This window comes from Triturus cristatus, chromosome 12, assembly GCF_964204655.1.
Source record: "Triturus cristatus chromosome 12, aTriCri1.1, whole genome shotgun sequence".
NCBI lineage: Eukaryota > Metazoa > Chordata > Amphibia > Caudata > Salamandridae > Triturus > Triturus cristatus.
Window position 1 is genome coordinate 796,059,320 of NC_140595.1, and position 27,967 is coordinate 796,087,286.

The 27,967-nt window shown below is 47.0% G+C and overlaps 1 protein-coding gene across 2 annotated transcripts in view; it reads right to left on the reverse strand.

Moving 5' to 3' along the window:
- Window positions 1–27,967, reverse strand: part of ACADVL (acyl-CoA dehydrogenase very long chain) — a 124,773-nt gene that overhangs the window by 23,947 nt on the left and 72,859 nt on the right. For both annotated transcript variants that reach the window (XM_085640115.1, XM_085640116.1), the window contains 6 exons: window positions 15,104–15,208; window positions 14,701–14,787; window positions 13,371–13,433; window positions 12,849–12,950; window positions 1,549–1,646; window positions 1,155–1,227 (listed from right to left, as the gene is read on the reverse strand). In XM_085640115.1, the coding sequence (XP_085496241.1) occupies window positions 1,155–1,227; window positions 1,549–1,646; window positions 12,849–12,950; window positions 13,371–13,433; window positions 14,701–14,787; window positions 15,104–15,208 (528 nt within the window). The remainder of the gene's footprint in view (window positions 1–1,154; window positions 1,228–1,548; window positions 1,647–12,848; window positions 12,951–13,370; window positions 13,434–14,700; window positions 14,788–15,103; window positions 15,209–27,967) is intronic.

A 27,967-nucleotide genomic window follows, 5' to 3' on the forward strand; every position in this document is an offset into this window, starting at 1 on the left:
CCCTCTGAGAATAGTGACTTTTTGCATATGTTTTTTCACTACACGTTGGTTAAATCCCTTTGGTCCCGTATTTGGTCTAAACTGAACGATATCTTAGCTACTGACCACACTTTTGAGATTGTCCATATCTTTTTGGGTGGTATGGCTCCTATATGGAATGTTTCTGCCAATGTACGTAAATTTATAGACTTGTATATAGCCATTTCTCTACAGATAATTACGACCAATTGGAAAGATACCTTTAAGATCTCATATAATGCATGGTGGAATCTATTATGCCATCAACACCGACTGGATCGTGCTTTTGCCACCACTGTACCTCTTTTGATCAAAAAGGATCTGTTATGGTTGCCATTAACCAATTTTCTCTCTCAAACTGTCCCTTAAATAGCTGTTTTTATTTCTTTTTTTTTTTTTGTTCATGTTATACATACAGCTTCTTCTAGTGTATTTATTCATTTACTAGCTTACGGTATTTATATGATGCTTATCCTGTATAATGGTTGCATTTCCCCCTCCCTTCCCCTTCTTCTCTCCTCCTCTCTTCTCTACCCTCCCTACCCATTAATCAAAACCTTAAAATGCTTTTTACCTAAGTATATTCTCTACCTTTCTATTGGCACTTTTTTTCAGACTGTATGATTTCGTTTTTTTTCCTATTGTTCTATTACATTGCCTTTGTCATTTTTTCTGTACTGATGTTTTACTTGGATTATGATATTTAATAAAGCTTTCTAAACTTAAGAACCCATTTCCAGATTGCTTTTTCTAGCGCTGTCTTTAGAAGCCTGATTGGTAGTAGGAAATATCTGTGTGCACCAAACGGGTATCATAGGAAGGAGTGAAGGACGTTCTGAATGAGTGGACAAACACCAGGAAAATAGATGTCACTGATGCCATCATACGGACATCCCTCAGCAGCACCATGCCCCGTGGGGAAACCATCTCCGAGGAGAATAGCAGACCTGAGAAAGCGCAGTGGCACTGGAAAAGAGGAGCATCTTTGTAAGCTTGCACTGGACTCTATAGCAAAAAGCAACACGGGGCATGAGCTCTTGAGGATAAGCTCCTTATCTGACTGCTTCCTCGCCCAAATCTTCATGGCCCTGCATGTCCTTGAATAAGCAACAGATTAAAAAGAATGCAATGCTCACCATTTCTCCGCTCTTCTCCAGCTCAGGATGGACTGTCCCCTTCAGGCTCAGGCCTGTGCCGAATCCTGCTTTCCTGTGGAGAGAGTTGCAAGTCATCAGTATTCACAAAAGTGCCTTTCCAAGTGCTCTACTTGTACTACACTTCAACCAGAAACTCAACAAGCAAGAAATCTAGGTCGGCCACTCTGTTAAACAAGTGGCCTCCAAAGCTTTGCCAACAGAAATATTAAATTCACTACTGCAGTGCCTGCCTTATTAAACTTCACGTTCTATCCTACCATCTCTCAAGTACTTACTACCAGAAACTCCTTCCCGCCTCCCTCAAAATCACCACCTTTTGTCTATCAGGGCTCCAACTGGTGCTCGTTCCTCAGCCTCCAAAAACCATCCTTACCTCTTGACCCGCATGCTGACCTCGTTCATCAGGAATCCTGCGTTCCCCAGTGGGTTTTTTAATGCTTTCTGCAGCCCCTTCAGCTGGTTCCCTGCATTCTATTAAAGGAAAGCATCATGTTTATACTTTGATTTCTCAGGAAACGAGCCAGCAGTGGAAAGAAGAGGGTGAGAGACAAGCAGAAAGGCAATCTATAAAAATGCAGGTGTCGGAAAGACTTTCTGAAGACCATTCTTTTCAGGTTTTCGAAATGGATCAAGTCTGCCCCCACCCTCCCAGAGAGCTTCAAAACTGGACAGCCACAATGATTTTCACCTCTTACAAAAACAGACAACATAGAATGTGTTCCTAATAATATAGATCAGTGGCACCATACGCGTGATATTGTCGGGGCAAATGATGCCCGTTTACACAATTTAAAGTCATCATAATCTGGCCTCTTGGTACTACCTGCCCTAGCAGAATCTCAACATGGGCCTGGAAGACATGCATGTTGTAAACGTCTCTCTCGTTAGGAGTGCCACAGTCCAGTTATCCAACACAGAGTATCAATATGCCATTTTATCTTTGATGCCATAATCTTTTTTCCCTTTGGGCTCCAGGCAATATTTTTGTAATTTCACATCAGCCAGCTGAGCAGAAAATCCAGGTCAGTGATAAACGGATCTGAAAGTGATTGACCATGCAATTTATCCAGGGCCGATGTGAGCAAGGGGTAAAATAAGGAAAAGGTTTCTTAAAGGTTCTCCAGCATTGGTATCTTCCATTGGTTCACATACTTCAATTAGTCATCACTGTCGAGATGGGAAACCCTGGTAATCAATGATAGCATAGTAGGTACAATTACACTCAGCAACACAGAACTAGCCACAGACTACATACATCCTTTACAAATGTGTATGTTTAACCCAATCTTCAAACAGCCATCAACCCTCAGCCCTTTCCTGGACAGAAGCTTCCACGAGCCAGATTTTCTGCCTTGTTACGTGTAATAACCGTGTAACAGGGAAGCGTCTTATGTTGCATATACCGAAGGTGTGGGAAGCAATAGTGATTGCCTTCAGAGGTCATTCTCCTTCCTCAAACCACATTGCAAAGCTGGTTTAATCTGAGAGGTTATGATTATAACATCGTCCCAGTCTCCTTTTATTCGTTGACATTGCAGATTTAGCTGCTCTTAAATTACTCTCATGTGGAGAGGACTTGAGGCAGCAACAGGATACAAGAAGACAATTTCAAGAATCACTTCAACAGTTTTTACCACAGCCATCTCCTCTATTAAGTAGGCTACTCACCCAAGCAGCTCTAATACAAGTTGTGATAGCTATGGTCCTCTCCCGCATCAACTACTCCAATGCAATTTACCTTGGACTCCCTCTCGGTCTTTCAAAGCGCCTGCAGATGGTTCAAAACCAGGCAGCTAGATTGATCCACCATCAACCTAGGTGGCACCAGGCCTCCCCTCTCCTAAAGAAGTTGCATTGGCTTCCCATCCCTCAACGCTGTGCCTTTAAAGTTGGTTGTCTAGTGTTCAACTCTCTCCACGGCCTTGGCCCAGGTTTCATAAACAGCCTTATATCACGCTACTCCCCATCAAGCAACCTCCGCTCAGCCCATCTCCAACTCCTGACAATCCCCACCTTTAAGCTGAAGCGACAAGGGGGCTGTAGGTTTGCTATTTTGGCCTCAAGATTCTGGAACTCCAATCCCTTGGAAATCAGGTCTAGCATTAATTTACTAAAATTCAGAAAATCTCTTAAAACCTGGCTTTATACTCGGGCCTACGAATAAACAGTGACCGACCCAGCAACAGCCCCTCCTAGAATCAGCGCCATGAAGCCAACCGGTGTACGGGCGCTTTAGAAAACTCTTAACATTAACAAGACAGGCGGGAAAAACTTGCCAGCCCAGGAGGTGTGCCCACCTCTGCCAACTCCCCCTCCCCCCCTCAGGTGGGGGAGGCGAGGAGAAGCCCCCTCTCCAGTGCTCGCCGTCTTGCAGATGGCAGGCACTCCCCAATCAGGACTAGGGATTGTGCTCACTCCCCCACGTGGGGTGAGCACACCGTGGGTGTAGTCACCCTAAGGTCAACAGCCCATTGGCTACTGACCTCAGGAGCCCTAAAACACCCCCGAAATACAGTATTTAGAGGGCAGCCCTGAACCAAGAAAGCAGATCCAGCAACAACAAGAAAAGAAGATAAGAAGGACCAAAGAGCCGTGCAGAGCTAACAAGAGGACGACGCCCACTTACTTGGCCCCAGCCCATCAGGCCCATCTCCCCTCGAACCTGCTCCTGCAAAAACCCCGGTGTGTCCTGCAGCCAGCAACCTCAAAAACCCCGGAGAACCTGCCTGCCTTCACTTCAAAGACTGAATCTCCCGTGAACACCGGACTTGTTCAAACTGCTGCTTCTGGCTCTGGCCGGACACCGCTAATCCAGCCCACTCCGCACCCGCCGAACCCAGCCCGAGCTCGAGTGGAAAAACACCACGAGGTGGTCACCCCGGCGACCCCGACTGGAGAGCCGGCGACCCCTGACTTGCCTCAAGCCTCCAGACGACGCCTGCAGCCTCAATCCAGAGGATCGCCCCTATCGAGACCAGAGCAGGTAAGAAAATCTGACGCCCCAAGGCACCTCTGCACCCGACGCCCCACGGCCTTGTGTACCCTAACCGACGGTGCCTAACCAACCCACGACATCTCAACTTACCCTTCGAAGTGGTGGTCGCACCCAGAAGATCCTTGTCCCCGAGCCTGCAATATTTCTTTTTACCAGAGGTTCTCCATTGGAAACAGGGCACCTGACCTGAAAACAGCACCCTGCACCCGGCCACACTAGTGCCGCTGAGGGTGCACATTTGGTGCTACTTTGGTCCCCAACTTGCCCAGAGCTAAACCCTAGGAGCTTTGCTCCCACAACCCTGTGGCCTGCTTGCTAGCAGCCACCAACCGGAGGCCCCCTATCCTCCATAGGATAACATTGGGCCTCAACACTCTGCACCCGGCTGCCCTAGTGCTGCTGAGGGTGCAATCTCAGTGCATCACTGACCCTGGGGGACCCCCGAGTCTAACCCCAGAACCTAACCACAGAACCTTAACTCCCACAGTTGATTACCTACCTGCAAACCGATAACCGGTTTTTCCTCCATAGGATAACATTGACAATTTTTCATCCAAAAAACGAGTAAGTGTGGAGTTCTGAAAACTAAAGATATTCTTTAAAAATCTTACAAATAACCAAAACGTGTTTTCTCACCCGTTAGCAGGACATGTCCCAGTGCTGAATCTAGCCATCCAGCACTGAGTTAGAAAAAGTAACTTGCCTGCAATTTGTTGAAGAAGCCTATTCATTTCAATGTACTATATTTGCTGAGTGTTGCAATCTACTACATTAACTGTAAATCAAATAGAGTACAATTTCTATTGCATTTTCAAACTGTTCTATATCCAGTAACTTATTACTGAAAAGTATTTAATGCTTCTTGTGCCAGGCTTGCTTGGTTCTAAAAATAAAACAGTATTTTTATACAAAAACAATTGGCCTAGAGTTCAGTTATTGAGTGTGTGAATTCATTTGCTGACTGAGTGTGTACATCAAATTCTTAACACGGTCCTCGGATACTGCCTTACTGCTCGACCAAGCTACCACTATTGGAGAGTAAGGTTCTATCTAACTTTAAGCTCTGCCTACCTCTGGGGACACTTGGACTCTATACACACTGTACCTCATTTTGGTGTAGTATATATAGAGCCAGTTTCTTACAAATGGCTACCGCTATTGGACCTAAGGAACCTCAACAAATAAATCAAACAACAGAGCTTACGCATGCTCGTGCTTTAGGAACCTATTGTTTCTCCAGAAAGGACAATTCTTAATTGATATCATTAGATTGAGGACACTTATTTCAGTATCCCGATTCATGCAAAACACAGGAAGTTCCTTCGTTTCATGGTTGCAGGTCGGCATTACCAGGTCAAGGGGCTAAAGGCCGCTCCTTACATCTTTAGAAAGTAGCAACTTTTCTAAGAAGAAAAGGCCTTGTGGTATACCCTTATTTAGACGACCGACTAAGGGCAGAGACGAAGCAGGAGGCACCTAGATAGGACCAAAAAGTCAATCATAATGCTTTCAAGCCTAGTTTTGGCCATCAATTCCAGAAACAGATTTAGTATTTCTAGGGGCTCTTCCCATCTCTTTAAAATGGCACTAGATTAATGCTCCGGGCATCTTTCCTGATAATTTTCTGATCCTGCCTAGCTGGAAAAGCAGGAGGAGATCACCGAGCCTACCTGTGTTTTCAAGGATAGATCATGGGATATAATGACCGAAGAGGAGGGGATAGGAGGGGGGCCCAGTTCATTTGGCCAGTAGTGTGGGCCCCAAGGATTCTTGCTACCACTCGTCAGAACCAATTCGGTCTTTCCTGGGTTCAGTTTCAAATGATTATAGTTCATCCAGTGGCAAATATGTTGCATGGTGGACTGGAAGTCGGAAATTGATTGGGGCGAGTTATCGATCGTGAAAAGCAATTGGAGGTCATCAGCGTAGTTAAAGGTGACCACATTCCTTTCCTTTAAAGACTTAATCAGTTGCAAGAGGTAAAGGTTGAACAGGTGTGGGGAGAGTGAGGAACCCTGTGGTACCCCACACGTAGTTTTCACCTTGGAAGCCTTAAACTGACCCAGACGGACTGCCTGAGAGCGATCTACTAAGAAGGAACGGATGCAGCAAAGAGCGGCGCCCTGAATGCCGGCATCCTTGACACGGTCCACCAGAATCCCATGGTCGACCGTGTCAAAGGCAGCCGATAGGTCTAATAACACCAGCGCCAGGGGAATGCCTTTATCAGCCTTCTCTCGAAGGGAATCCAGTACAGCTGTGATTACGGTTTCTGTGGAGTGGGCAGGACGAAAGCCCGCTTGGTGAGGGTCAAAGAACCTGGTTTGTTCTAGAAAGTTGGATAGGCATTTAGCCACGTGGGTCTCAAGTACCTTGGCTAAGTATAGGAGCAGTGATTTCAGGTGGTAGTTAGACAGTGTCTGTGGGTCCGCCCCAGGTTTCTTCAAGAGGGAGATAACAGTGGTCTCTTTAAAGGCCTGTGGTACGCAGCCCTGACAGAGTTGTTCAGCAAGGCAAGGGCTGGGCCCGGCAACAATCCACAGGAGAGCCCGATCTGACTTTAGACAAGAGATATTGAAGGGTCTGGATATCCATGGCCGGGAATGATTCAAGGGAATGGGTATTTGTGGGCCTAGAGGCGGAAGTTTTCTCAATGAGGTGTATGGGGATACTGGCTTTAATAGAGGAGATTTTGTTGATGAAGAAGTTATTTAGCGAGTCACATAGGATTTGAGAGGGGATTGGCTTACTTAGAACTCTATCAGGGTTAGATAATTCATCGACAATCTTGAAGATTTCTTTCGATTGATTGTTGGAAGACAAGATTCTGGACGAAAAATGTGCTGCTTTAGCATTTAAAATACCTTTTTTGTACTCCCTCATAGCTGTTGAGTAACTACATTTGTCTTTAGGTAAGTAATTTTGCCTCCCCTTCCTCTCTAATTGGCGGAGGACACGTTTTTGTAGTTTTAGTTCAGGGCAGAGCCACCTTTGGGCGACAAGTTGTTTTTATTTTTTTCAGTGGGGCATGTGTGTTACTGGCCTTAAGTAGCCAAGTAGAGATGGAGTCCTCCTGGAGGTTGACGTCAAGTGTGTCATGGGGAATAGTGTTGGCCAGTGTGGTGAGGTCATTTTTGTCAGTGGCATTCCATTTTCTTACCAGCTCCGCCGAAAGGAAGGGGAGACAGGAAGGGGGCTTGCTCCGGATAGCAGGAGAGGCTGGGGGTCGCATTACAAAGGATGCCAGGCCTTTGAAACTCCCCTGCCACAGATGGCTCTTCCTGGCCTGGGGACGTGTGAACACCTCCGCCCAGGAAATGCTTTGTTTCTGGGCTCAGGGAGCATAGGTTCCCACCCTAGGGGTCCAGAAACAAGTCTCGTGGTGGCAGGCTGGTTTGTCCCAGTCAGGGAACCCACCAGAGGTTGGTCTTTTTTTAGGGGGCATCTCAGAGATGCCCCCTGTGTGTATTCCTCATTAAATCCCATACTGGCATCAGTGTGGGTTTAATGTGCTGAGAAGTTCGATACCAAACTTCTCAGTTTTCAGTGTAGCCATTATGGTGCTGTGGCGTTTGTAATGACAAGCTCCCAGCACCATCTTCTCGTAATGGCAGCACTGCACTTACAATGCCTAAGATTGGACTTAGACACTGTAGGGGTACAGGGCTCATGCACCTGTACCCTCACCACTGGCATAGGGCACCCAGCTAGAGGGGTGACTGATCTATGCCAGGGCAGTCGGTTGTAGGCATGGCACATAGGGATGTGTGCCATGTCGACTCTTTACTTTGTTCTGCACCAAAACACGCAGCATGCAAAGGCAGTGTGTGTGTGTAAAGGTACAGGGCCTCTAAGGATGGCACAATAAGTGCTGCAACCCTTAGAGGTCTTCCCTGGTCACAGTGCCCTGGGTACCTGTGGTACCATTTACCAGGGGCTGACCTGTGGCCAGAGAAGCCAATTGGGTTAGTTTTGGGGAATGAACACAGGCCCTGGAAACCTGATTGGCAGGGACCCAGGGCACACCAAGAAGAAGTGCATCAGTAGTCTGGCAAAAAGTGTGTATGTGTGTGGGGGGGGGGGGGTTACTGCAACAGAAACCCACTTTCCTACACCATTCACCAGTTTTTTGTTTTTAGTATAAAAAAGAATCTCAAAATAAAATCCTAGATTCTTTTCTGAGGTTGGCACTTTTCTGGCTCCTTAAGTAGCCTGGCAATCTCCAAACACAATTCTTTTAGATATTTCTCTTTCTCTATTTTTGGAGAAAGACATTCTCAAAGAAGTACAGAGAATGGCCATGTCTGATAGTGTCCAACACTTCATTGACTGTTAATGTTCTCTGCCAATTCTTTAAGGATTAACCCGTACAGCCTCCCATCGTCAAAGTCAAGAGGGAGGAACTAGTCCAGTCTACATCGGATTGTAAAGTTGGCTGCGTCTCTCCCGTCTGCCATAGCCTGGGAGAGTATGGTCATGGCCTCCTTCGGGACCATGGGCAGCACCTGCGCAACTGAATCCCACAGTGCATGGGAGTAACGACCCGAAAGTTCACTGACTGCAGTGCCAGGCTGGTGGAAGACAACATTTTCATGCCTAAAGTGTCCAGCCTCTTGGATTCCCCATATGGTGGGGTGGTAGGGAATGCTCCAGGGTTTACAAGGGAAGTGGAGGCTTGGACCATGATGCTCTTCTGGGTAGGGTGTTACGTAAGGAAAGTGGGGTCTCCTGGAATGGTGCGATGGCAGCAGGCAATTTTCCTGCTCGCAGGAGCCTTTGTGAAGGGTTCGGACCAGGTCCCAAGCAGGACGTCTGTAAATGAAAGAAGCGGGTCTCGAAGGGGGTCACTCCCGGCTGAAGCACCTCTGTCAAGATGTTAGTCTGACTGCCACTGAAGGCAAGTTAAGGTCCCGGACCTCGGCTGTCCTCCTCCCCACCACAGCAAAAGATGCTCCCTCAGCTGTAGCCATGGTAGGAGGAGCAACCATGTCAGCATCTGGGGAGGTGTCCAGTCCACTGGCGTCCGCGAACTTCTCAGACCAGTCCATGATGAGGTCTAGAGGAAGGTATTCCTCAGGGTCCAGTGGACCCTCACAATGCTTTCCAAGTCCTAGCCAGTAGGAATACAGCTCAGGCTCTGGCCTGGAGGGCAAGGCTCTAGTCGGCACCAGAGTCGACCCTCTAGCTCCATGATGGAGTCTGGGAATAGAATGAGGACAGTGCAGCCAGGGGGCACTGGCGGCTCTGGGAGCGTCGACATCGGGACTGGTGTTAGAGAAGGTCGAAGTCGTATGACGGGAGCCAGTCCAGATCCATACGTGAATCCAAGGAGCCCGACTGGTACACGGGCCAGACACTCCGGCAGGAAACCAGTAGGAGCCCCTACTGAACCCGTGGGGCCTGATGCGCGCCAGCAGGAATGGGCTGCCCAAAAATCTTTTAATTTTGAATTTGCAGTAAGAACAATAGCTACCACCTACATCCATGGGCTGGTAGGGAAACAATATGTTAGTAATTCGTGGATAAAGTGAAAGATAGAAAGGAGAAGAAAAGAAGGAGACTTGTTAGCTAAGGGTGGCCTTTTAATCCAGTGATGCAAGCCTGTTCTCTCAAGGGAGTTAGATTATCTCATGCGGGTATGGTGCTCTGCAGTAGGGTGTGATTTGGGGAGCGAAAGTACCCGGACATATCTCAGGCAAGTAAGTTCTGTGAATTCAGTAGATAAAAATTCCATAGGAATACCCCAGGTTTTGTCAAATGCGGAGAGTTTGCGCGCGAGGCTTGCTGTGATTTTCTCCATGCTCACCACCTCCCATACCCTATGCAACCAATACAGTCTGGTTGGGACCCCGCCTGTTCCCCATTTAGAAAGCAACACCTGCTTAGCGGTACTCAGTGCCAGTGATTGCTCTCTCCCAGCACGACATGAGTGGGTAGGTCATGTGTTGGGAAGACCTGGTATTATGTAGCTAGGAAATCTGGGTATATCTGTGTGATAGTGTTGATTCCCGGCAGCAGGCTGCCTAAATACGAGGTACATAGCCTCATAAAATTTGCTACGTTGGACGGGGGGGGGGGGGGGGGGGGGGGGTTACTTTGGCTCCCTGAAACTTGAATGACGATGCTCCCTCGTGTCGTCTGAAAACTTTGATGGATGGGGTGACGTCAAAGTCCTCTTCAACTTCTTACTCTTTCTTCTTGTGAGACTTACTCGAACGGCCAGACGACTTTGACTGCAACGAAGATCAATGACTCCACAACTGATCCAGGGACCTTCCTCTCGACTGAGACCATTGTGGTATCGCAAGCCAAGCAGCCAGGAGCTTGAGAGACGGCTCCCTCATGGCCTTGGGGCGCATGTCAAAGGCAGTTGACACAGGTCTTCGCGTCATGGTTGTGCTCAAGGCACCAGAGTCAAAGAAGATGCAGGTTTGTCACCGACATCTGTCAGTGACAGGTGCCACAGGGCTCGAAATATCCCTGCCACACCAGGAGAAAGGTCTCAAAAACGTTGTCAAAGTTGAAAAAGGTCAGTCTAAAATCACTGGGGATAGCTCTCTGCGGATCAGCGCTGACTGGCACGCAAAGATAAGAACAGACGCCAGCGTGCTGGGTGGGGCCTATATAAGCACAGCACACATCACTTCCGGCGTGGACGATGCCATGCAGAGCCGAACGACGCCACCTACTGGCGCACAGAGGTACTGCTTGGAAAAATTTACAGATCCAGTCCGACTCCTAGGGATAATTCTAGGGTAAGGGAATCTGGGGCTAGAAGTCTCTATCCGATCTAAAGATTGTGGATATGATGTATATAGTCTATGGATAGTTCAGTGTTATAGAGCATAAAGATACGCTTCCATATTAAAAATTACTACAGGGGGTTTTGAGCACGAAGACAGAGAATTCAAGCAGGTGAATCAATGAAAGATCCAGTGCTGGAGAAGGAACACTTGGCAATGTTCTGATCTATTTTTAGATCTGACAGATTTAGGGGTCAGTTTAGGAGTGGCAAAAATATTCTGCATCTTTCCTGGGCTGGAAGCGTATCTGGATGCCGATCTCTTCGTGGATTCAAATTTAGATTTTAGGTGCTATAGTTAGAGAGAACACAATTGCAGAACAATGTGTTCAACCAAGAGGTCAAGGAATACAAATATGATGCAATTCTGCCTTCTAAAGATCAAATGAATGTAATGGGTAAAACACTATCAGACTATCAACATGGTTTTTGGCAAGGGACTGCCTGATCTACTCAAATATTTAGAATACAAAAATGGATAGAGGAGTATTGGATAGCTACGTCTGCCATGACATCCCCCGCACACTGACAGAAGTTGTGGTACAGCGCAGCAGAAGGGCCAGTAGATAAAAAAGTGCAAGTGCTAGTTGGAGAAAAGGTTAACTTTAAAATACTTAAAACAATCAAAACTCGGGATAGGCTCCACAGCTGTTCAGTATCAATATATTTAAAGATAATCAAATTACCACACCTTGAAAGCATTTGGAAAATATCTAAAGTAAGTGTGATCAAGGGTTCCAGGAGCCATGGCTTTGTGATAAACAGGAGATGCAGAATCCCTCCAGCAGGTCATGGATATTGATGTGAGGAGTGCCAGTCTCCAACCCGCATGTGAGATTTAGTGCACTTTCTGGATCAGAGTTAAGATCAAGGGGGGCAGGTCTCATTCTAATCAAATACAATGGTCAGTGGGGACAATGGTCATGAGAGGATGCATTAGGTTGGGCATCAACTGCAATACTGTTAGGAATTGTAAACATACTGTACTACTGGGGAAGGGCTGCCATGGACAAAGCATCATTTTATGGATGACAAAATAAGTATATCTAAACTGCTAAAAGCATAGCCAGTCCCCTGTACCAGCTGGGTAGAGGCACAATTGCCTTGGGCACGTCTCTTCTGTGTAGATGTCGACTGGCAGCAATTTTTAAGGCTAATGAGGTTGACTGCAGTCATGTGACGGCCTGTCAATCGGAGACACAGGGAGGATAGCCCAAAAAGAGCCACTGCTCAGTGTAAAGGGGCAAATTCAAAACAAGCAACAAAACAAACCACTGAACTGTCATCTGTTAAAACCTGATATGGGGCCCCTCTTGGGAGACCCAAATTATTCCTGTCCTCCTTCCGTCTTCGGAGAGCTCTGGTTTATTACCAGACCCAAGACATTTCTGCAACTTTCCTGCTAAGCTCACAGAGGTAGCATACATGCAAAACGCTCCTCCTATGCAGTGACCTGAATAAAATATGTGGCCCCTGAAATGGTCCTTATACTTGAAACACCCTCAAACAACTTTGATTTTGGAGTCACTACATCTTTGGCTCCAATATCAAAACGCTGACCTGTAGGTCCTCCAGAACGTACTTTGCAATCTTTGGGGCCATCGCACAACTGTGCTGGGGCTAGCAGATCATAGCTCATTGGAGCCAGCTGCTCGATATGAGCCAGTGACGCCCCTTAATAAAAGGAGTTTGGCTGCTACAAGGGCATGCAATTTACCCTCTCAATTGCCCTTTCCTTTTCTGAGAAATCCTGAACGGCATGATCTTCAGATGGTCTTCACCATGGAGTACGTTAGTAGATGCGAACCAAGAGCGAGGGAGAGAAGGAATGCTAAGAAAAGAGGGAACCAGAAAGGCATACAGGAAACTTGCTCACCTGGAAACCGTTCAGGGCCACAAACAGTCTTAGGATGTCATTGGTGCCTTCAAAAATTCTGAATATTCGCAGGTCTCTCATAACTCTTTCAACACCGGCTTCCTGAAAAGGGAAAACATTATTTCAGGGGCCAAGTCTGAATGCATCTTTAGGTTGTAGAATGGAATGGAAGGGTAACTGTGCACTGGGTGGCGGCCACTACCCATATCCACAAATCCAAAATCCTGATTACAACCTTACATCCCATCCTGGGCTTCAGGAACACACCAATACCTGCTGACTCATGCATGTCCCTTTACTTTAGACTCCCAGACTATCCACAAGAGCACCCAAAACCTTACCCGAGGAGTCTGCGGTTGATCTCCAAGCCTCTTTCTGCTACCTGACCACTCCCGATTAGGAGGCAATTTGTGGTTACATAAATTCAGTTCTCTGGCTGCAGCTCTGTAACCCTCAGCTCTCTATACAATTATGACATTTGACAGTGTAGGCTCTGGATGTGGCTTTTGGGGTTCTACTCACCTTCATGAAACCCATTCCCCCCATGATCTGGATACACTCGTCTGTCACAGTCCAGGCCGCCTCCTAATGGGAGAAGATAGACAAGAGAGTTAAGAGATATTTCATTGTTGGTTACCGATGGTGGGGCCCCATGTATGGAAAGGGTATGGATGAAAGGAGGTGGTCGCTCATGTAAGAGGGAGTGGTAGGAATATCTTAGTTCGCAGAGGGTAGTGCTGCATAAGTGATGCCCCTTGTTTCATGAAGCTGGGTTTCCAAGATGGGGTCCAGTTTATGAAAAGTCTATGGATGTAAGGAGGAGTCCCATACACAAGGGTTGAGGGGAGTGGTAGCATTTGTATATTTCTTGTTCATAGAGGGTAGTGCTGTATAAGTGGCAACCCGTGTTTCATGAGACTGGGGTCCAGAGGCTGGGTTCCTGTGTAGAAGCTAAGGATGTAAGGAGGGGTCCGTTATGTGAGGGGAGAGGTAGCAGTTACCTTTTTTGTTCAAAGAGGGTCGGGATGTAGCAATGGCCAACTTGTTCAATGAGCCTCAATGTCTTTTTTTAATGGGGCTCAAGTCACACTCACTTAATGTCAGTCAGTCAGTCAAAACCACTCACTTAATTAACTCGGGCAGTAGCAGAGTAGCAAGCAGAGAAGTGGATTTCCTTATTCAATAAAACAGGAGCCGTAGCATGTGCATTCCTTGCTTAGTAGCTCTGGGGGCTATAAAATTCCTTATTTAGGCAAGACAGGTCTGTAGCAAGGACACCTCATCTCCGGGGTGGGAGGGACAAATGCATCGCTTTCTCAATTTGACTGAGCTGCAGTGGCTGTGCCTCTTGCTGGATGGGACCAGAGGTGCAGCAGTGGCAGATTTTGTTGTGTTTGGTGAGAGCTGTGGTTGTCGTGTGGCTTGCTTGATGGGGCCTGAGCTCAAGGAATTGCAGCCTTAACTGTGTTGGACTACAGTTGTGGTGGTCATGACACTTACTTGCTGGGACCTGAGCTGCAAAAGGACTAGTCTCGGTTTGCTTTGGCTAGCCCTGCTTTCACGCTTCTTGTGGCCAGAGCAGAAGCACTGGCAGCATTTGTGTTTGAAAAGAGCTGTGGTTGTTGCACTGTTTGCTTCAAAGGGCAATAGCTGTGGACGCTATGGCTGTAGTGATCCAAAGAATGCTGGGTGATGCTTTGTGTGGCATAGGAACCTCGCTTTTTAAGACTTTAGCCATCGCGGCCCCTGATTCATGGGGCCAGTGCCGCAGCAAACAAATCTTTATGAACAATGTGAGGCAGATTTGGATCCACCCCTCTGCCCTGATGTGCTTTTACAGAGAGATACTCACAGAGCCAAATATCTTGCTGATGGCAGCTTCGATCTGAAAGTCCTTAGCACCGGTGTCCATGTTTCCACTGACCATGTAGGCCATGGACTGGAGGAGAAAACAAAGAACCTTTAATTAAAAACTGGAACACAAGGGACAACTAATGTCTTTGTTAGATGAAGCAGGAACATTATTTTGCATCTCAGGCTCCAGCTGCACATCACAGAGGCATCAGGCCTCTGTGACCCTCGCTCACATCTGCATATAAAATATTTAGGCTCAGTCTTTCCACTTTCCTTCCCCATCAGCTGTACCTTCCACTCTTGGTCTCCCTCCGCCCCCACACCAGCTTCTTTGTTTTCTAGTAAATGTCCCACTCTCCTATCACAGAGGCATGATATGGCTTTGGTATCTTTGTCCTTACCTCAGTAACATAATGCAGCATGGCCATGCGTGCAAGTTTCTCCTGGATTACCCCAAAGGTGTGAATTTTGTTCCCGAACTGAGTGCGGTTGGCAGCGTGGTCCGCCTATAGTCAGAAAACAGAAGGGCCACACTCAGTTTGAGATTGGACTGAAAGAAGGAGAGTAACAACATAGAGCAACATAAGAATCTTCTTAAGACTGTGGATGGAAGAAGGGGAAGAATCTTGGGGCACAGAAAGCATCAGACTTGTAGGCAAGAGAAGTAATAGAAGTCAGGCAAAGGTGGAGGAGAGGGCCCCAGTGACACAGAGGGCAGAGAGACAGGAGAAGAGTGATCGGTAGAGCAACAAGCAGTCCCCTAAGAGTGGGTTGAAGGACAGGAGGACAAAAGAAATAAATGGTTAACAGCACAAGAAAACAATAACTGCTGAAGGGCTGAGGAACAGCAGAGACTTCAGAGTGAGTGGGTTGGCAGAGAAGGCGCAGAAAGGGGCAGAGATCAAGTAACAAGGTCTACTAAGAGGAGTGCCTTGGAGAGTGTAGGCGTACACTGTGGAGTGAGCGACTTCAAAGAGCAAGGACTGCGGAGGGGAAGCACTGTCAGCCACATTAAACGCACATTACCAATTAATCAAACATGAGGATGCAGAGGTCAGGATCTGTTTGAGATGTGGATTAATATGAAACCAGCAATCAATCATCTACCATCCTTAACAAATAGACCTCATTTTACCTTCAAACTGTGACATCTGACCAAAGGTGCACTCTCGCTGAGCAGCACGGGAGAGGTGTGCCGTCATGAAGGCAGCCTGCTGTGTTGAGCTAGTGGTAGCAATGGCATTGTGTGTGGCGTGTGAAAGTTAGTTAGTTTTTAAATGTATAATGCGCGACAGCTACCCAAAAAGGGTTTCCCGGCGCAGAAGCAGGTCAAGGCGTGATAGACAGAAAGCATTCTATTTATCGAACAGCCAGGTTTTTAGCGACTTGCGGAACTTGATATAGTTTGTCTCATTACGGAGAGCAATGGGAAGAGAATTCCAAAGTGAGGGGCCTAGGTGTGAGAAGGATTTGCCGCCCATCCGGGCTAATTTGAATTTTGGGACAACAAACCTTCCTTGGGTGGCTGATCGAAGATTGCGAGAAGGAAGGTATGCCTTGTCCAGGGCCAACGGGTAGCTGGGAGCCCTGCGGGATTTAATTCTGTGCATATAGTTAAGCGCCTTGAATTTTATTCGACTCTCGATTTTCAGCCAGTGTAGTTTGCTGTCGATAAGTCGAGATCGGGATGGTCTTAGGGACTCCACATAGAAGTCTAACTGCGGCATTTTGGGACATCTGTAGTCTGTGAATTACCGATTTGTTTGATCCCACATAGAGCACATTACCGTAGTCAAGCCTTGATGTAATTAAGGCATTGACCACGCTTTTTCTAGTCGCTTCTGGTAGCATCCAACAAATTTTCCGCAGCCATTTAATGATGGTGAAGCAGGTTGTTGCGACTTTGACGGATTGGGGATGCATACTAAGTGCATCATCAATTATGATGCCTAAGTTATGGACTTGTGGTGAGGGGGATGGGAGACCACCCATTTTGCACGGCCAATGTTGCTGGTTCCAGAGTTCTTTCTATTTTCCCACACCAGTACCTCCATTATCTCTCCATTTAATTTCAGAACATTCTTTTGCATCCATGAGGATGTATTATTTAGGCCAGTTTTTAGAGTACAGGGGGTAGTTGTGTTATGTGAAGATAGGGAGAAAATGATTTGTGAATCATCGGCATAGGAAAAGATGGATAAGCCGGATTTCTCAGCCATCTCAGCCAATGGTCTTACATAAAGATTAAATAATAAAGGGCTGAGAATGGATCCCTGAGGCACCCCATGGGCAAAAGAATGGACTTCAGAGCAGGCAGTTTTGGAGAAAACTTGGAAGGTACGATTGGAGAAGAAGGCATGGAACCAATTTAGGGCGGCCCCTCCAATACCCTGTGATTTGAGTGTATTTATAAGCACCGTGTGGGATACCGTGTCAAAAGCGGCGCTCAAATCCAAAAGAATGAGCGCCACTGTGTCCCCGTTGTCTAGATGGGGACGTATGCATTCCATAACCCCACGTAGGGTGGTTTCAGTAGGCGGCTGAATGGACCATAAAGTGGTTGGTGCCTTGGCGAGCACTACTGGTGATGTTGTAACCATCTGGTACGAGTCTACTCTGGAATTGTAGATTGCCTTCAAGTAAACCTACTAAATCCAGACATTGCAGAAAACAATGTCTCAAACTGAGGAGACCTGGGGGAAATTCCGGTTCAGTATACATTCTCCCGACATATATCAATAGAGTATACCGTTTCAATGATGGTCCTAGGTAGTATATTAAATACCTGTATCCAGTAAGGTCACTAGGATCGTGAGCTCATTAGAGCACAGGCCCTAACCCAACCAAAGGTGGCCTGCTTCATCATTGGGTCGTGCTCCTCACTGGGCAGGTGCTGCAATGTCCAATGGGCCCCTCTAGGGGGGCTTTTTTGCCAGAGATCTTTTTTATAGCCAACTGAGTTGTGAGAATGTAACCCAGGTGTGTGATGAAAGGCACCTGCAACTGAATGGGAAGATTGGTGACGGGCGAATAAAAGATTGGAGTGGTGACAAAAAAATTGCACCTGGGTACCTTCTAAATTCCCAAGATGTTGGAAAAAAGAACACACTACTGTGGAGAAAATAAAAATATGAAGGTTTGAGCTGCACCTACCCCAAACATCCATGAGGGAGGGGGCGGTGGGGTGAGGGATGGTGAAAGGATTAGCAGCTGCGTGGCTAAAGATGTACGTTCTCACTCTTACTCGCAGCTAGACTAGGACCTCCACAGATCTCAATGTCATCGTTGTCTGCAGCGGAGCACGCCTTGAACCCCCACTGCTTTGTGGTGAAATAGCCGATCTGATTTTAGACCCAACTGGATATTGGAGCCCTTGGCCCCCAAAACATTTGTAAGCTTTACGAATAACTGTTCATTATTAATTCATATAGTTTCCTGACCCAACGACAAGCGTGTGAGGCAGATGCTGCCACCTAACGGAGGAGAGCAGGGGGGATACCCGTATTGCTCCAAGAATAGGAGCTAAGAGAGCCCAGTATCGACTGATCCAGTTGAAATATGTATACAGGATTTCTTAGAACTGCGAATGGCTGTGGAATGTGGGTTGAGGGCCCTTCCAACTCTGCCTATGATGCCATGTCACACATTGCACTAGTTTCGATACATTCTGGAGTTGTCCTAACATCCAGCAATATAGGGAGAGGTATTTTTAATCATTGATCTGAGTTATTAGGCTGGCTAGCCAAGCCCTCCTCGAGAACGGCTGTTCCTCAAATCATGCAAGAACTGTACACAAATCAGTACTTGAAAGCACTGGTGGTACCAGGGCTGGTGATGGCGCAGAGGGGCACTGTCCAACATTGGCAGGCTGGCTACGTCACCCCCCCACTTAGCGGTTTGCTTATGGTATCAACAGATGCCTCTTTCTAGGCTGGCCTATCTACGAGGGTAGGGGTTGCCCCCAGACACACCAAAAGACATCACAACAGCAGGAATATTTTAAGCAGGACTGAAGTTACGGGGACTGAAGTTACGGGGACTGAAGTTGCGGGGACTGAAGTTGCGGGGACTGAAGTTGCGGGGACTGAAGTTGCGGGGACTATTAAACAACCCTTTGAAGTGGTACTTAAATTATTGTGCGTCTTTCTTTGTGACACATTCCGAGAGCAGACTTAGATTCACCAGGGATTTATGATTTGGACCAACATCAATCACTATTGTTTGATGGTTTTGAAGTTGTGATTACGTGTAATGGTACTTTAATGAAAAACTTTTATTCAAACCTGCTTCGCATTCTTGTTGCAGGTTAGCAGATTATCCAATTTCAAAGGAACTAGTGCAATGTGAGGTACATTTCAATGACAAAACATGAACATGTAGTGTCAAGTATTTCAAAGTATGGTTACTAGGATAATAACGTGAACCCCCGGCATAGCTTCTACATGATGCTATGGCAGCATTAGGTAGATGCTTGAAGTAGGAAGACCTTACTTTAAATAAAGAGAGTCACTTCTTTCACAGAACAATCAGTTGATTCATTTGTTATTTCCAAACTATTGATGGATGGTTGAAACGAATAGGCTTTGCAAAATGCCAATCAAAGGAAAGGAAGGAATGGGGCGGGACTGACAGGGCCATATTAAGAAGGTCGTTTTATTCTGGTGGTGTGGAGAACATGATAAAAATGACAAAGTATTAGTTCTTCAGAACAGGGGCAACACAAGCTAATCAGGGACTGAAACCTAGATCATCTAGTTCTATAAACAGTGCCAAATTGTAGAGCTTAGAGAATTCTCTAGAGGAAGGATCAAAAATATATTCTCCGACTTGAAAACTCACATTTTGTTAAGGATAAGAAATAATTTCTAGGAGTAAACGAGATATAAGCCTCGGGACATTACACTGAAGAGCTAATCACTGCATTGTTTGGACAGATACTAGCAGAGAATTATTTTATATAACAGAGTGTGGGATTGTTGGATTACTTAGCTGGGTTTATTGAAAGCCCTCTCTCAGCCCCCCCCTACCATGTGTGCAATTATGTACAGCTTGGAGAGACATCCTAAAGACGAAGCAAAAGCCAGGTAGATTAATGTTCTCAGCACATCTTTGTGAAAGCACAAACCCATGTTACTGATGGAGAAATAAGTATGAAGGAATTTCTGGTCACCTCTGGCTGACCTGGCAGAGCTCGTAACCTTTTAATGTATTCAAAGTAAGCCATCGCGGATTACATGACGCAGAGACACAAATCCCAAGAAATGTAATATCAGGAAATATTTCCTTAAAATACATTGCTATATCAGTAATCAGCAGAGCAAGGGGAAGCCGTCCAGGTGAGACTAATGCATGTGGTGTAGATGGGACAGTAAATAGATAGGTTACATTAAGACAGACAACACGGCGTACGATAAGAAAGTATTGTATTGCTACAATAACAGGTTAGGTCATGCCTATCTTTATAGCAAACCATCACCAGATGGCTGTTGGTGCTAAGGTATTAGCCATTTGGAAACAAAGCAGATAATATCGGAGAAGGCTTGAATAAAGAGTTACGTCTTCAGCAAGAGTCTAAAAAGGCTGAGATTACCAGTGGCCCGCAGTTTGTTTGATAAAGTGTTCTAATATTAGGCAGGGCCCTCTGAGAAGCTTGAGACACCTTGTCTAGTTCTGCTGAATCAATGAACTATTACAAGATTCCCCAGTGTTGAGCAAACACTTTTAGGGGGTGTCTTTTTGAATCAGCTTGTCGATAAATGACTTAGATTTAGTGGTGAACTGTACTTAGTAACTTAAATGTCAGAAAGATGTATGCAATAATTCCAGAGAGTAGGAAAACATCATTGTTTCTGCAACCTACAGAAAAAAAGAAACTATACCAATTTGACAGTGCTTCGGATCTGCTGTTTTTGGAAAACAGGGAGGATTTAACTTAAGACAAAACTCATACTGATCTGAGAACAAAAGACGTTAAGGACAAGAGAAGTCTGAAGACGGCAAATATTTTAACCAAAACCTAAGATCTTAATTGACTAAATATATTAAAACTAGAAGTAGGAAAAAAAGAAACTGCGTAGAAAATACTAAAAGATTTACAATTACTCAAAACAATAGTAAACGAAGATGTAAAGTGAGCGAGAAAAAACAGTGTGGATGTTTGTGTTATGGACAATGCCTGCACGGGTCAAGGTTTACAAACATTTAGTGACATTGCGACATAAGACAATGTTAACACCTGCATGTCTTGTAGCACACCTGCATTTACCCCATTCATTGCATTCGGAAGGGACCAGCCTGCTAAAAGGACATTATTACGAGTAACGTAGAAACGTCCGTCGATAGAGACAAAGGTACCAACAACAGCCTGAATCACTGAGAAGTTTAGAGATGCAATACATTTCAACAAGATCATGTAAAATATACAGGCCTCATTTATGAGCCATCAGAAAGGGGTCAGCCATCCAAAACTGGCATTTGGTCTGTCTGCCTTCCTCTTTGTTCCCTCCAACTAATTTAAGGGCAGGTGGAGAGGGGCGTTCCTGATGGTAAGGGCCTTACCCTTGGGTCTGGAACATCCATTTGGCACCCAAGACTAATTAATAGCATCCGACCACCTCTCACTTTAGGTCAGTCCATTGGATGCAGTTTGCACAAAGGGGCTGAGCCATAGAGGCCAACAGATTTAGGTGGGTAGTACAACAGAGGAAGGGATCAGGAGAGACTGGAGCCGCCAGGACATATTATAATATACAGTATCCCTCAAGACCTATATTTCTTTAATTTTCGTGGATTCTCAGTAGAAAAACACAACAACCTATTACATGTATTTTTGTCATGTCATACACAGACCAGTGTGTATGACACACCCCAGCGCACAGCACAGCAACAGAGGGCTGAGCAGTTCACCCCTGTTTTTGGTCTTCTTGTGCATGGTGTCGGGCCCTGGGGTGGGTAGGGTGTGTGCTATGTATGTTAGTGATATGAATGAGGAGTGTGGAGAGGTGTAAATGGTGTGGGGATTTTTTCTCTTTCTCTTTTGAAGCAATGCCAATCTCTGTATACATGAAAATAGTAATGAATGTTTATATGTTGTCTTGAAAATAAGAGATGAATTTTATCTGTACGTAAAATAATGAACAAAAGAAATTAAATAAAAAAGATAAAAAATACATGTAATAGGTTGTTGTGTTTTTCTACTGAGAATCCACGAAAATTAAAGAAATATAGGTCTTGAGGGATACTGTATATTATAGTTTGCTGTTTCCTTTTCCCCCTGTTCCCTGACCTTAAATAATTTACATAGGGGGTTGCCTCTCTTTCAACCTGCCGCCAGGACATATTACCACTCAAAGTTGCTGCCAAATTGCCAGCTGGTGTCACAGTAGAGAAAAAAGTACCGCAACGCCGGTGAACAAAAATTTAGTGGTGCACGGCTAGTGGAGCAGCGGTGCACCCTCCACTACAGAAGGCAGAACAGCAAACTTTGCGAAGGCACTAAACGTTAAATGGCTCTTCCCCCTCCCAGAGGACAGCTTATGGATGCCAATGTCCCCTTGTTAAAACCATGCAGTGCCCATCAAATATCAGAAAAAGCATAATACATGATTAGGAAATCTAAAGCATTTCATAACTGCCCCTGAAACAGATATGTGACCAAATCCTCGGGTGTTTGCTAAACCATGAAAGTTTTTTCTCCCCAGTCATGGGGGAAGAAAAAGGAAACATTTGGTTAGCTCAATTTAGTTTGAGGTTGAAACCCACAGAAAGCTAACTAGGTAACTATGAGTTCAAGTCCTAGACACCCCATTTCAAGACTTGTTCATAACTGGGAAAAGTTTAAGCACTGTGGGCAGCAATGGGCACCCGGCATGCAATAACAAGAACGAGGAGTGCCAGTAAAGGGGCTGTGGGAGTATGCATTTTAAAGGAGGACAGCTGACACCAGAATCCCTGGCAAAGTATGCGGTGAAGCTGGCTTTGGGCTTAAAGAGCCACAAACAGACAGGGATGGGATGTAAATTGTCACTGTAGAGGAAAAGGAAGGACTAGCACATTTTCCATGGAAAATGTGAACTGTTCTCTTTGGAGCAGTTTTGCAGAAAACTCAAGTGATATATTTGAAAAATAAAGAATGAAATTGATTTCATGCAGAAAAATGTTAACAATCTGTAAAATAATGTTTATGCATTGTAGAGGCATTACCCCATCTTGAATAGCTGTGCCGATATGGGCTGCAGACAGACTTCAATTATTTTGACCGCTGTAGCACCACAGCACCACTGAGAACACATGTCCACAGCTGCCCTGCTCTCGTAATACACTGAAGTTCAAAATATGGCGATCAGACATAGTGGCCCTCCCAGGGAAGGGACCCATAGGTCCCTGACCTTTCCCTACCTGCCACTCTCCCAGTGGGAGGGGGGCAGGGGCCTAGTCCTGATTGGGTAGGGCTCCCCATCATCAAGATGGCGAGAGCTCGGAGTTGTGCTTCACCGAAGGGTGGGGTTGGCAGAGGCTGGCACACCCCCTTTCATCCCTTGGGTTTTCCCACCAGTCTTCCCGCCAGAGTGGGGGTCAGAACCAGTGGGGACCGGTTGCTGAGTACAGCAAGTGGTCTGGGGAGGCTCACAAAGGCGGCATGCCTTTGAAGATTCCCCTGCCCATCCTGGGGGAGGAGGCTTGGCACCTCGCCCCAGGATGTGCATTGTTGCAGGCCCACGAGAGCGGAGGGCTCTCTACCCAGGGGGCCAGCAACCTGTCTGCTGGGTGGCAGCCTATGCAGCCTCTCAGTCAGGACACGGGTTGTTGGTTAGTTTCAGGGGGCAACTCTAAGTTGCCCTCTGTTGTGCATTTTACATTAAATCCCACACTGGCATCAGTGTGGGCTTAATGTGCTGAGAAGTTTGATACCAAACTTCTCAGTCTTCAGTGTAGCCATCATGGTGCTGAGGAGTTTGTGATGACGATCTCCCAGCACCACACTCTTAATGGCAGCACTGCACTTACAGTGCCCAGGAATGGACCTGGGTACTGTAGGGGTACAGGGCTCATGCACCTGTACCAACACCACTGGCATAGGGCACCCATCTAGAGGGGTGACTGAGGTATACCAGGGCAGTATGTTTGTGGGCATGGCTCACAGGGATGTGTGCCATGTTGACTCTGTTTTGTCCTGCACCAAGACACTCAGCCTGCAAAGGCAGTGTGTATGTGTCAGGGCACAGGACCTCTTAAGGGTGGCACAATAAGTGCTGCAGCCCTTAGGGGCCTTCGCTGGTCACAGGGCCCTGGATACCGTTTACCAGGGGCTGACATGTGGCCAGGGTTTGCCAATTTGGGTTTAGGCTTCAATGCAGTTTTAGGGAAGGAACACAGGCCCTGGGCACCTGATTGGCAGGAGCCCAGGGCACACTCAGTCAAAGCACATCAGCAATTCAGCAAAAAGTGGGGGCATACCATGCAAGAAAGATGGCACTTTCTCACAGGCGACCCTACAAATGAAGGTCAAAAACCTAAGACAATGAAGAGCATCAGAGCAGATTAGATGAAGAACTTAGGGTAGAAAGAGGCTAGAGGAAAAACTCTACATGGAGATTACCCTCGTGGAGGAAGAAGCCAGAAGCGGAAGATGGGACAGTTATAAACTCCCTGTAGAGTTTAAGGCATATAAGAAAAAACAGGTTTATTATTTGGGAACCACGTTTGTCATCATGCTTATTATGACTTGAACCACTAGTAAACCATGCTTATTTTCTACTCATTAGAGATCATCTATTGCTCATTACTCTCATCTTAAAATATATACTCTCACTGCAGCTTGGGCTGTAACTAACCCTACAGGTATATCAATATTTTGCCAATAAGTTACGCTAATGATTTACAAAGAGCTCGTTGGTATAATTAAAGCCCCTTGGAGCTGTGAAAGCCAAATGAAAAATAGTTATGCGGTATGTTTAGCAAGAGAACAAGCAAGTGCTGAGGGGTGTTTCCTAATGGAGAAACGGTGGTAGCTGGTGTACGGGAACGAATATTCAATGATCCACGCTCTCCCACCCCCGGCAAGTGGAGGTCAGAATAGTACAATTTGTAGGCGAGTAAGCCGTGCTTAAAAATGGGAGTGCTCTCTCTGCTGCCATCCATGTGGGGTAACCTATCAAAGTGGTAACCTCTGGGCGAAGTGCTCCTTGCAGAGAAGGTCTGCAGCTTCTTCATAAAGTGGGGAAGTGAACGTGTTCATCAGTTCTGTGCTAAGAGGACCTTAAAGACTTAAACGCATAATGACCTGAAAACAATGCAAACTTGTCTTTCACTTTCTGGACCACACTAGCTTCTCATCCCTCACTCCCCACACCACCACCACCCCAACCTTTCCCCTGCAAAATCTGGTTATTTATTGTATTGAAAATGTTGCATTTCTTTTTACAGAAATGGAAGCACTCTAGTGACGGTATTAGGATTCTGATCACTTTCTGCAGAATTAATAACCACTCAGTCAATGCCTGCAGGGCCGGCTTTAGGGCAGTGCGACTGGTGTGGCCGAACTGGGCGCGGACCTGTGGAGGTGGCGCAAACCTCAGAGGAGGCACTGTGTTTAGCAATAACTTATGATTGGAGAGATGAGACACACTTATGCCCGGTGGTAGTGAGAGAATCCGAGGAGGAGGTCATAGGGTGCGGGGGTGCCAAAAAAGGTTGTCGCACCGGATGCCACCAGCGCTAAAACCGGCCTTGAATGCCTGTCCTGGTCTTGAACCGAGTTTCATTCTTGGGAAGGGGAAAACTATAAGATTGTCAGTTTTGTTTCTGGAAAATGAATCAGTACCCTGAACCAATTTTCTACTGTGCAACAAACAGTCGCTCCTCATTCTGTTATGTGACGTAGGTCTTGCTTGGATTGTCCTAAGAGTAGCAGCGCGTATGATGTTGAAGGTTTCCCCACAAGGATTATTCAACTAGGATTCAGGGGAGTGCTCACTGCATCCCCTCCAGCCTGGGTACACCCTTGGAAGCTGCCAGCTGTTCCACAAAGCTTTGTGCAAATAGTTACAATCCCATTCATTTTCATTCACAAGTATGGCGTGCGACTACCAGGATCTTGGAGTGTTGCTGAAGGCAGGGCATCAGGGGTGGTGATAGGTCCTTCATTATCAACTGGGATTTCAGACGTGCAAGTAATATCATTTGGTCCTGTAATTAACTGGCTGCTCAGGATAACATGGAAAGTTATGAAGATGATTTAATTACTGACACATCTTTGATGGGAGCCGACACAGTGATTTTCCTTAATCGAGATGTTGAAGTAATTAATTTGTGCTGTGACCTCTGCCTTGGGATTCCAAACGAGCAAGCAAAATTAAGATGTCAATGCAACAAGAGTGGAGAGTGATGCTTGTGAGAAAGTGCCATCTTTCTTGCATGGTATGCCCCCACTTTTTGCTAAATTGCTGAATGAACTTCGATTAAGTGTACCCTGGGTTCCTGCCAATCAGGTGCCCAGGGCCTATGTTCCTTCCTTAAACCACACAAACTCCCAATTGGCAAACCCTAGCCACATGTCAGCCCCTAGTAAATGGCACCCTAGGTACCCAGGGCCTTGTGGCCAGGGAAGGCCTCTAAGGGCTGCAGCACTCATTGTGCCACCCTCAGAGGCCCTGTACCCTTACACACACACACTGCCTTTGCAGGCTGAGTGTTTGGGTGCAGGACAAAACAAAGAGTCGACATGGCACACATCACTGTGTACCATGCCCATCACCCACACTGCCAAGGCATATGTCAGCCACCCCTCTAGCTGGGTGCATTACGCCTATGGTGTGGGCACAGGAGCAGGAGCCCTGTGCCCCTACAGTACCCGGGTCCATTCCTGGGCACTGTAAGTGCAGTGCTGTCATTTAAGAGTACATGGTGCTGAGAGCTTGTCAAACACGAGCTCCACAGCACCATATTGGCACCACTGAAGCCTGGGAAGTTTGGTATCAAACTTCTCAGCACATTGAACCCACACTGATGCCAGTGTAGGATTTAATGTACTAAGCACCCCAGAGGGCAACTTAGAGATGCCCCCTTACAGCTACCTTGCAATCCACGTCTGCTCTGAGGCTGCCCAGGCTGCCACAAAGCAGACACGTTGCTGGACCCCTGGGTGGGAGAGCCCCAGCTCTCCCGGGCCTGCAACAATGCACATCCTGGGTGAGGTGAGAAATCTCCTCCCCCAGGATGAGCAAAGGGAAGCTTCAAAGGCAGGCCGCCATTTGGAGTTTCCCCAGGCCACTGCAACCCCCCACTCGGGCGGGAAGCTTGGCCGGAAACCCCATACAAGGACAGGGGATGTGCCAGCCTGCCCACCCCACCCCTCAGGTGGGGGAGGCGAGGTGAAGCACATCTCCGGGCTCTCGCCATCTTGAAGATGGGAGGCCCTACCCTATCAGGATTAGGCTACTGCCCCCCTCCCACAGGAGAGAGGCAGGATAGGGGGTGTACCCACCCCAGGACAAGGACCCATTGGTCCCTGGCCTTCACCTACCTGTAACGCCCCTAAATCTAGTATTTAGGGGCACCCTGAACCTTCCTTCCGCAGATTCCAGATAGAAAATTACAAGTAGAGCAAGAAGAACAAAGACCTGCCCTGCAGCTGCTAAAAAGAGAAGAAGACCCCAACTGCTTAGGCCCCAGCCCTACCGGCCTGTCGACTCTCGAACCTGCACCAGCGCGGCATCTCTCGTGGCCAGCAACCTCGCCAACCCCGGAGGACCTGGCTACCTTTTGGCTCTAAGCCCCTGGGACTCCCATGAGTAGAGGCTCTACTCAAGAAACCTATTTTTAACCCCTGGCAGCAGCCCGGGACCGCGGACCCAACACACTCTGCACCAGCCAAGCCTGGCCAGTGCCGGAGTGGACAAAGACCCTGAGGACGACCCCACGGCGACTGTGACCCCGAGTCCGGCACCCAAGGACCTCCCTCGACATCCCGGAAGAAGCCTGCAGCCTCAGAACCAAGTGCCCCCCCCCAACCGCGATCATCAGAGGGTAAGATTCCCGACGTCAAAAGGCACCCCTGCACCCGGCGCCCTGCGGCCCCCTGTGCCCAATCCCGGGGTACCCACCTAACCTACAACTACCCAACTTACCTCTCGAAGTGGTGGTGGCACCTGAAACGTCCTCATCCCCGAGCCTGCAGCCTTTTTCCAAACCGGAACATTCCCATTGATTTCCATTGAGCGCCCGAAGGCTCAAAAGCACCCTGCACCCAGCCGCCCGAGTGGCCC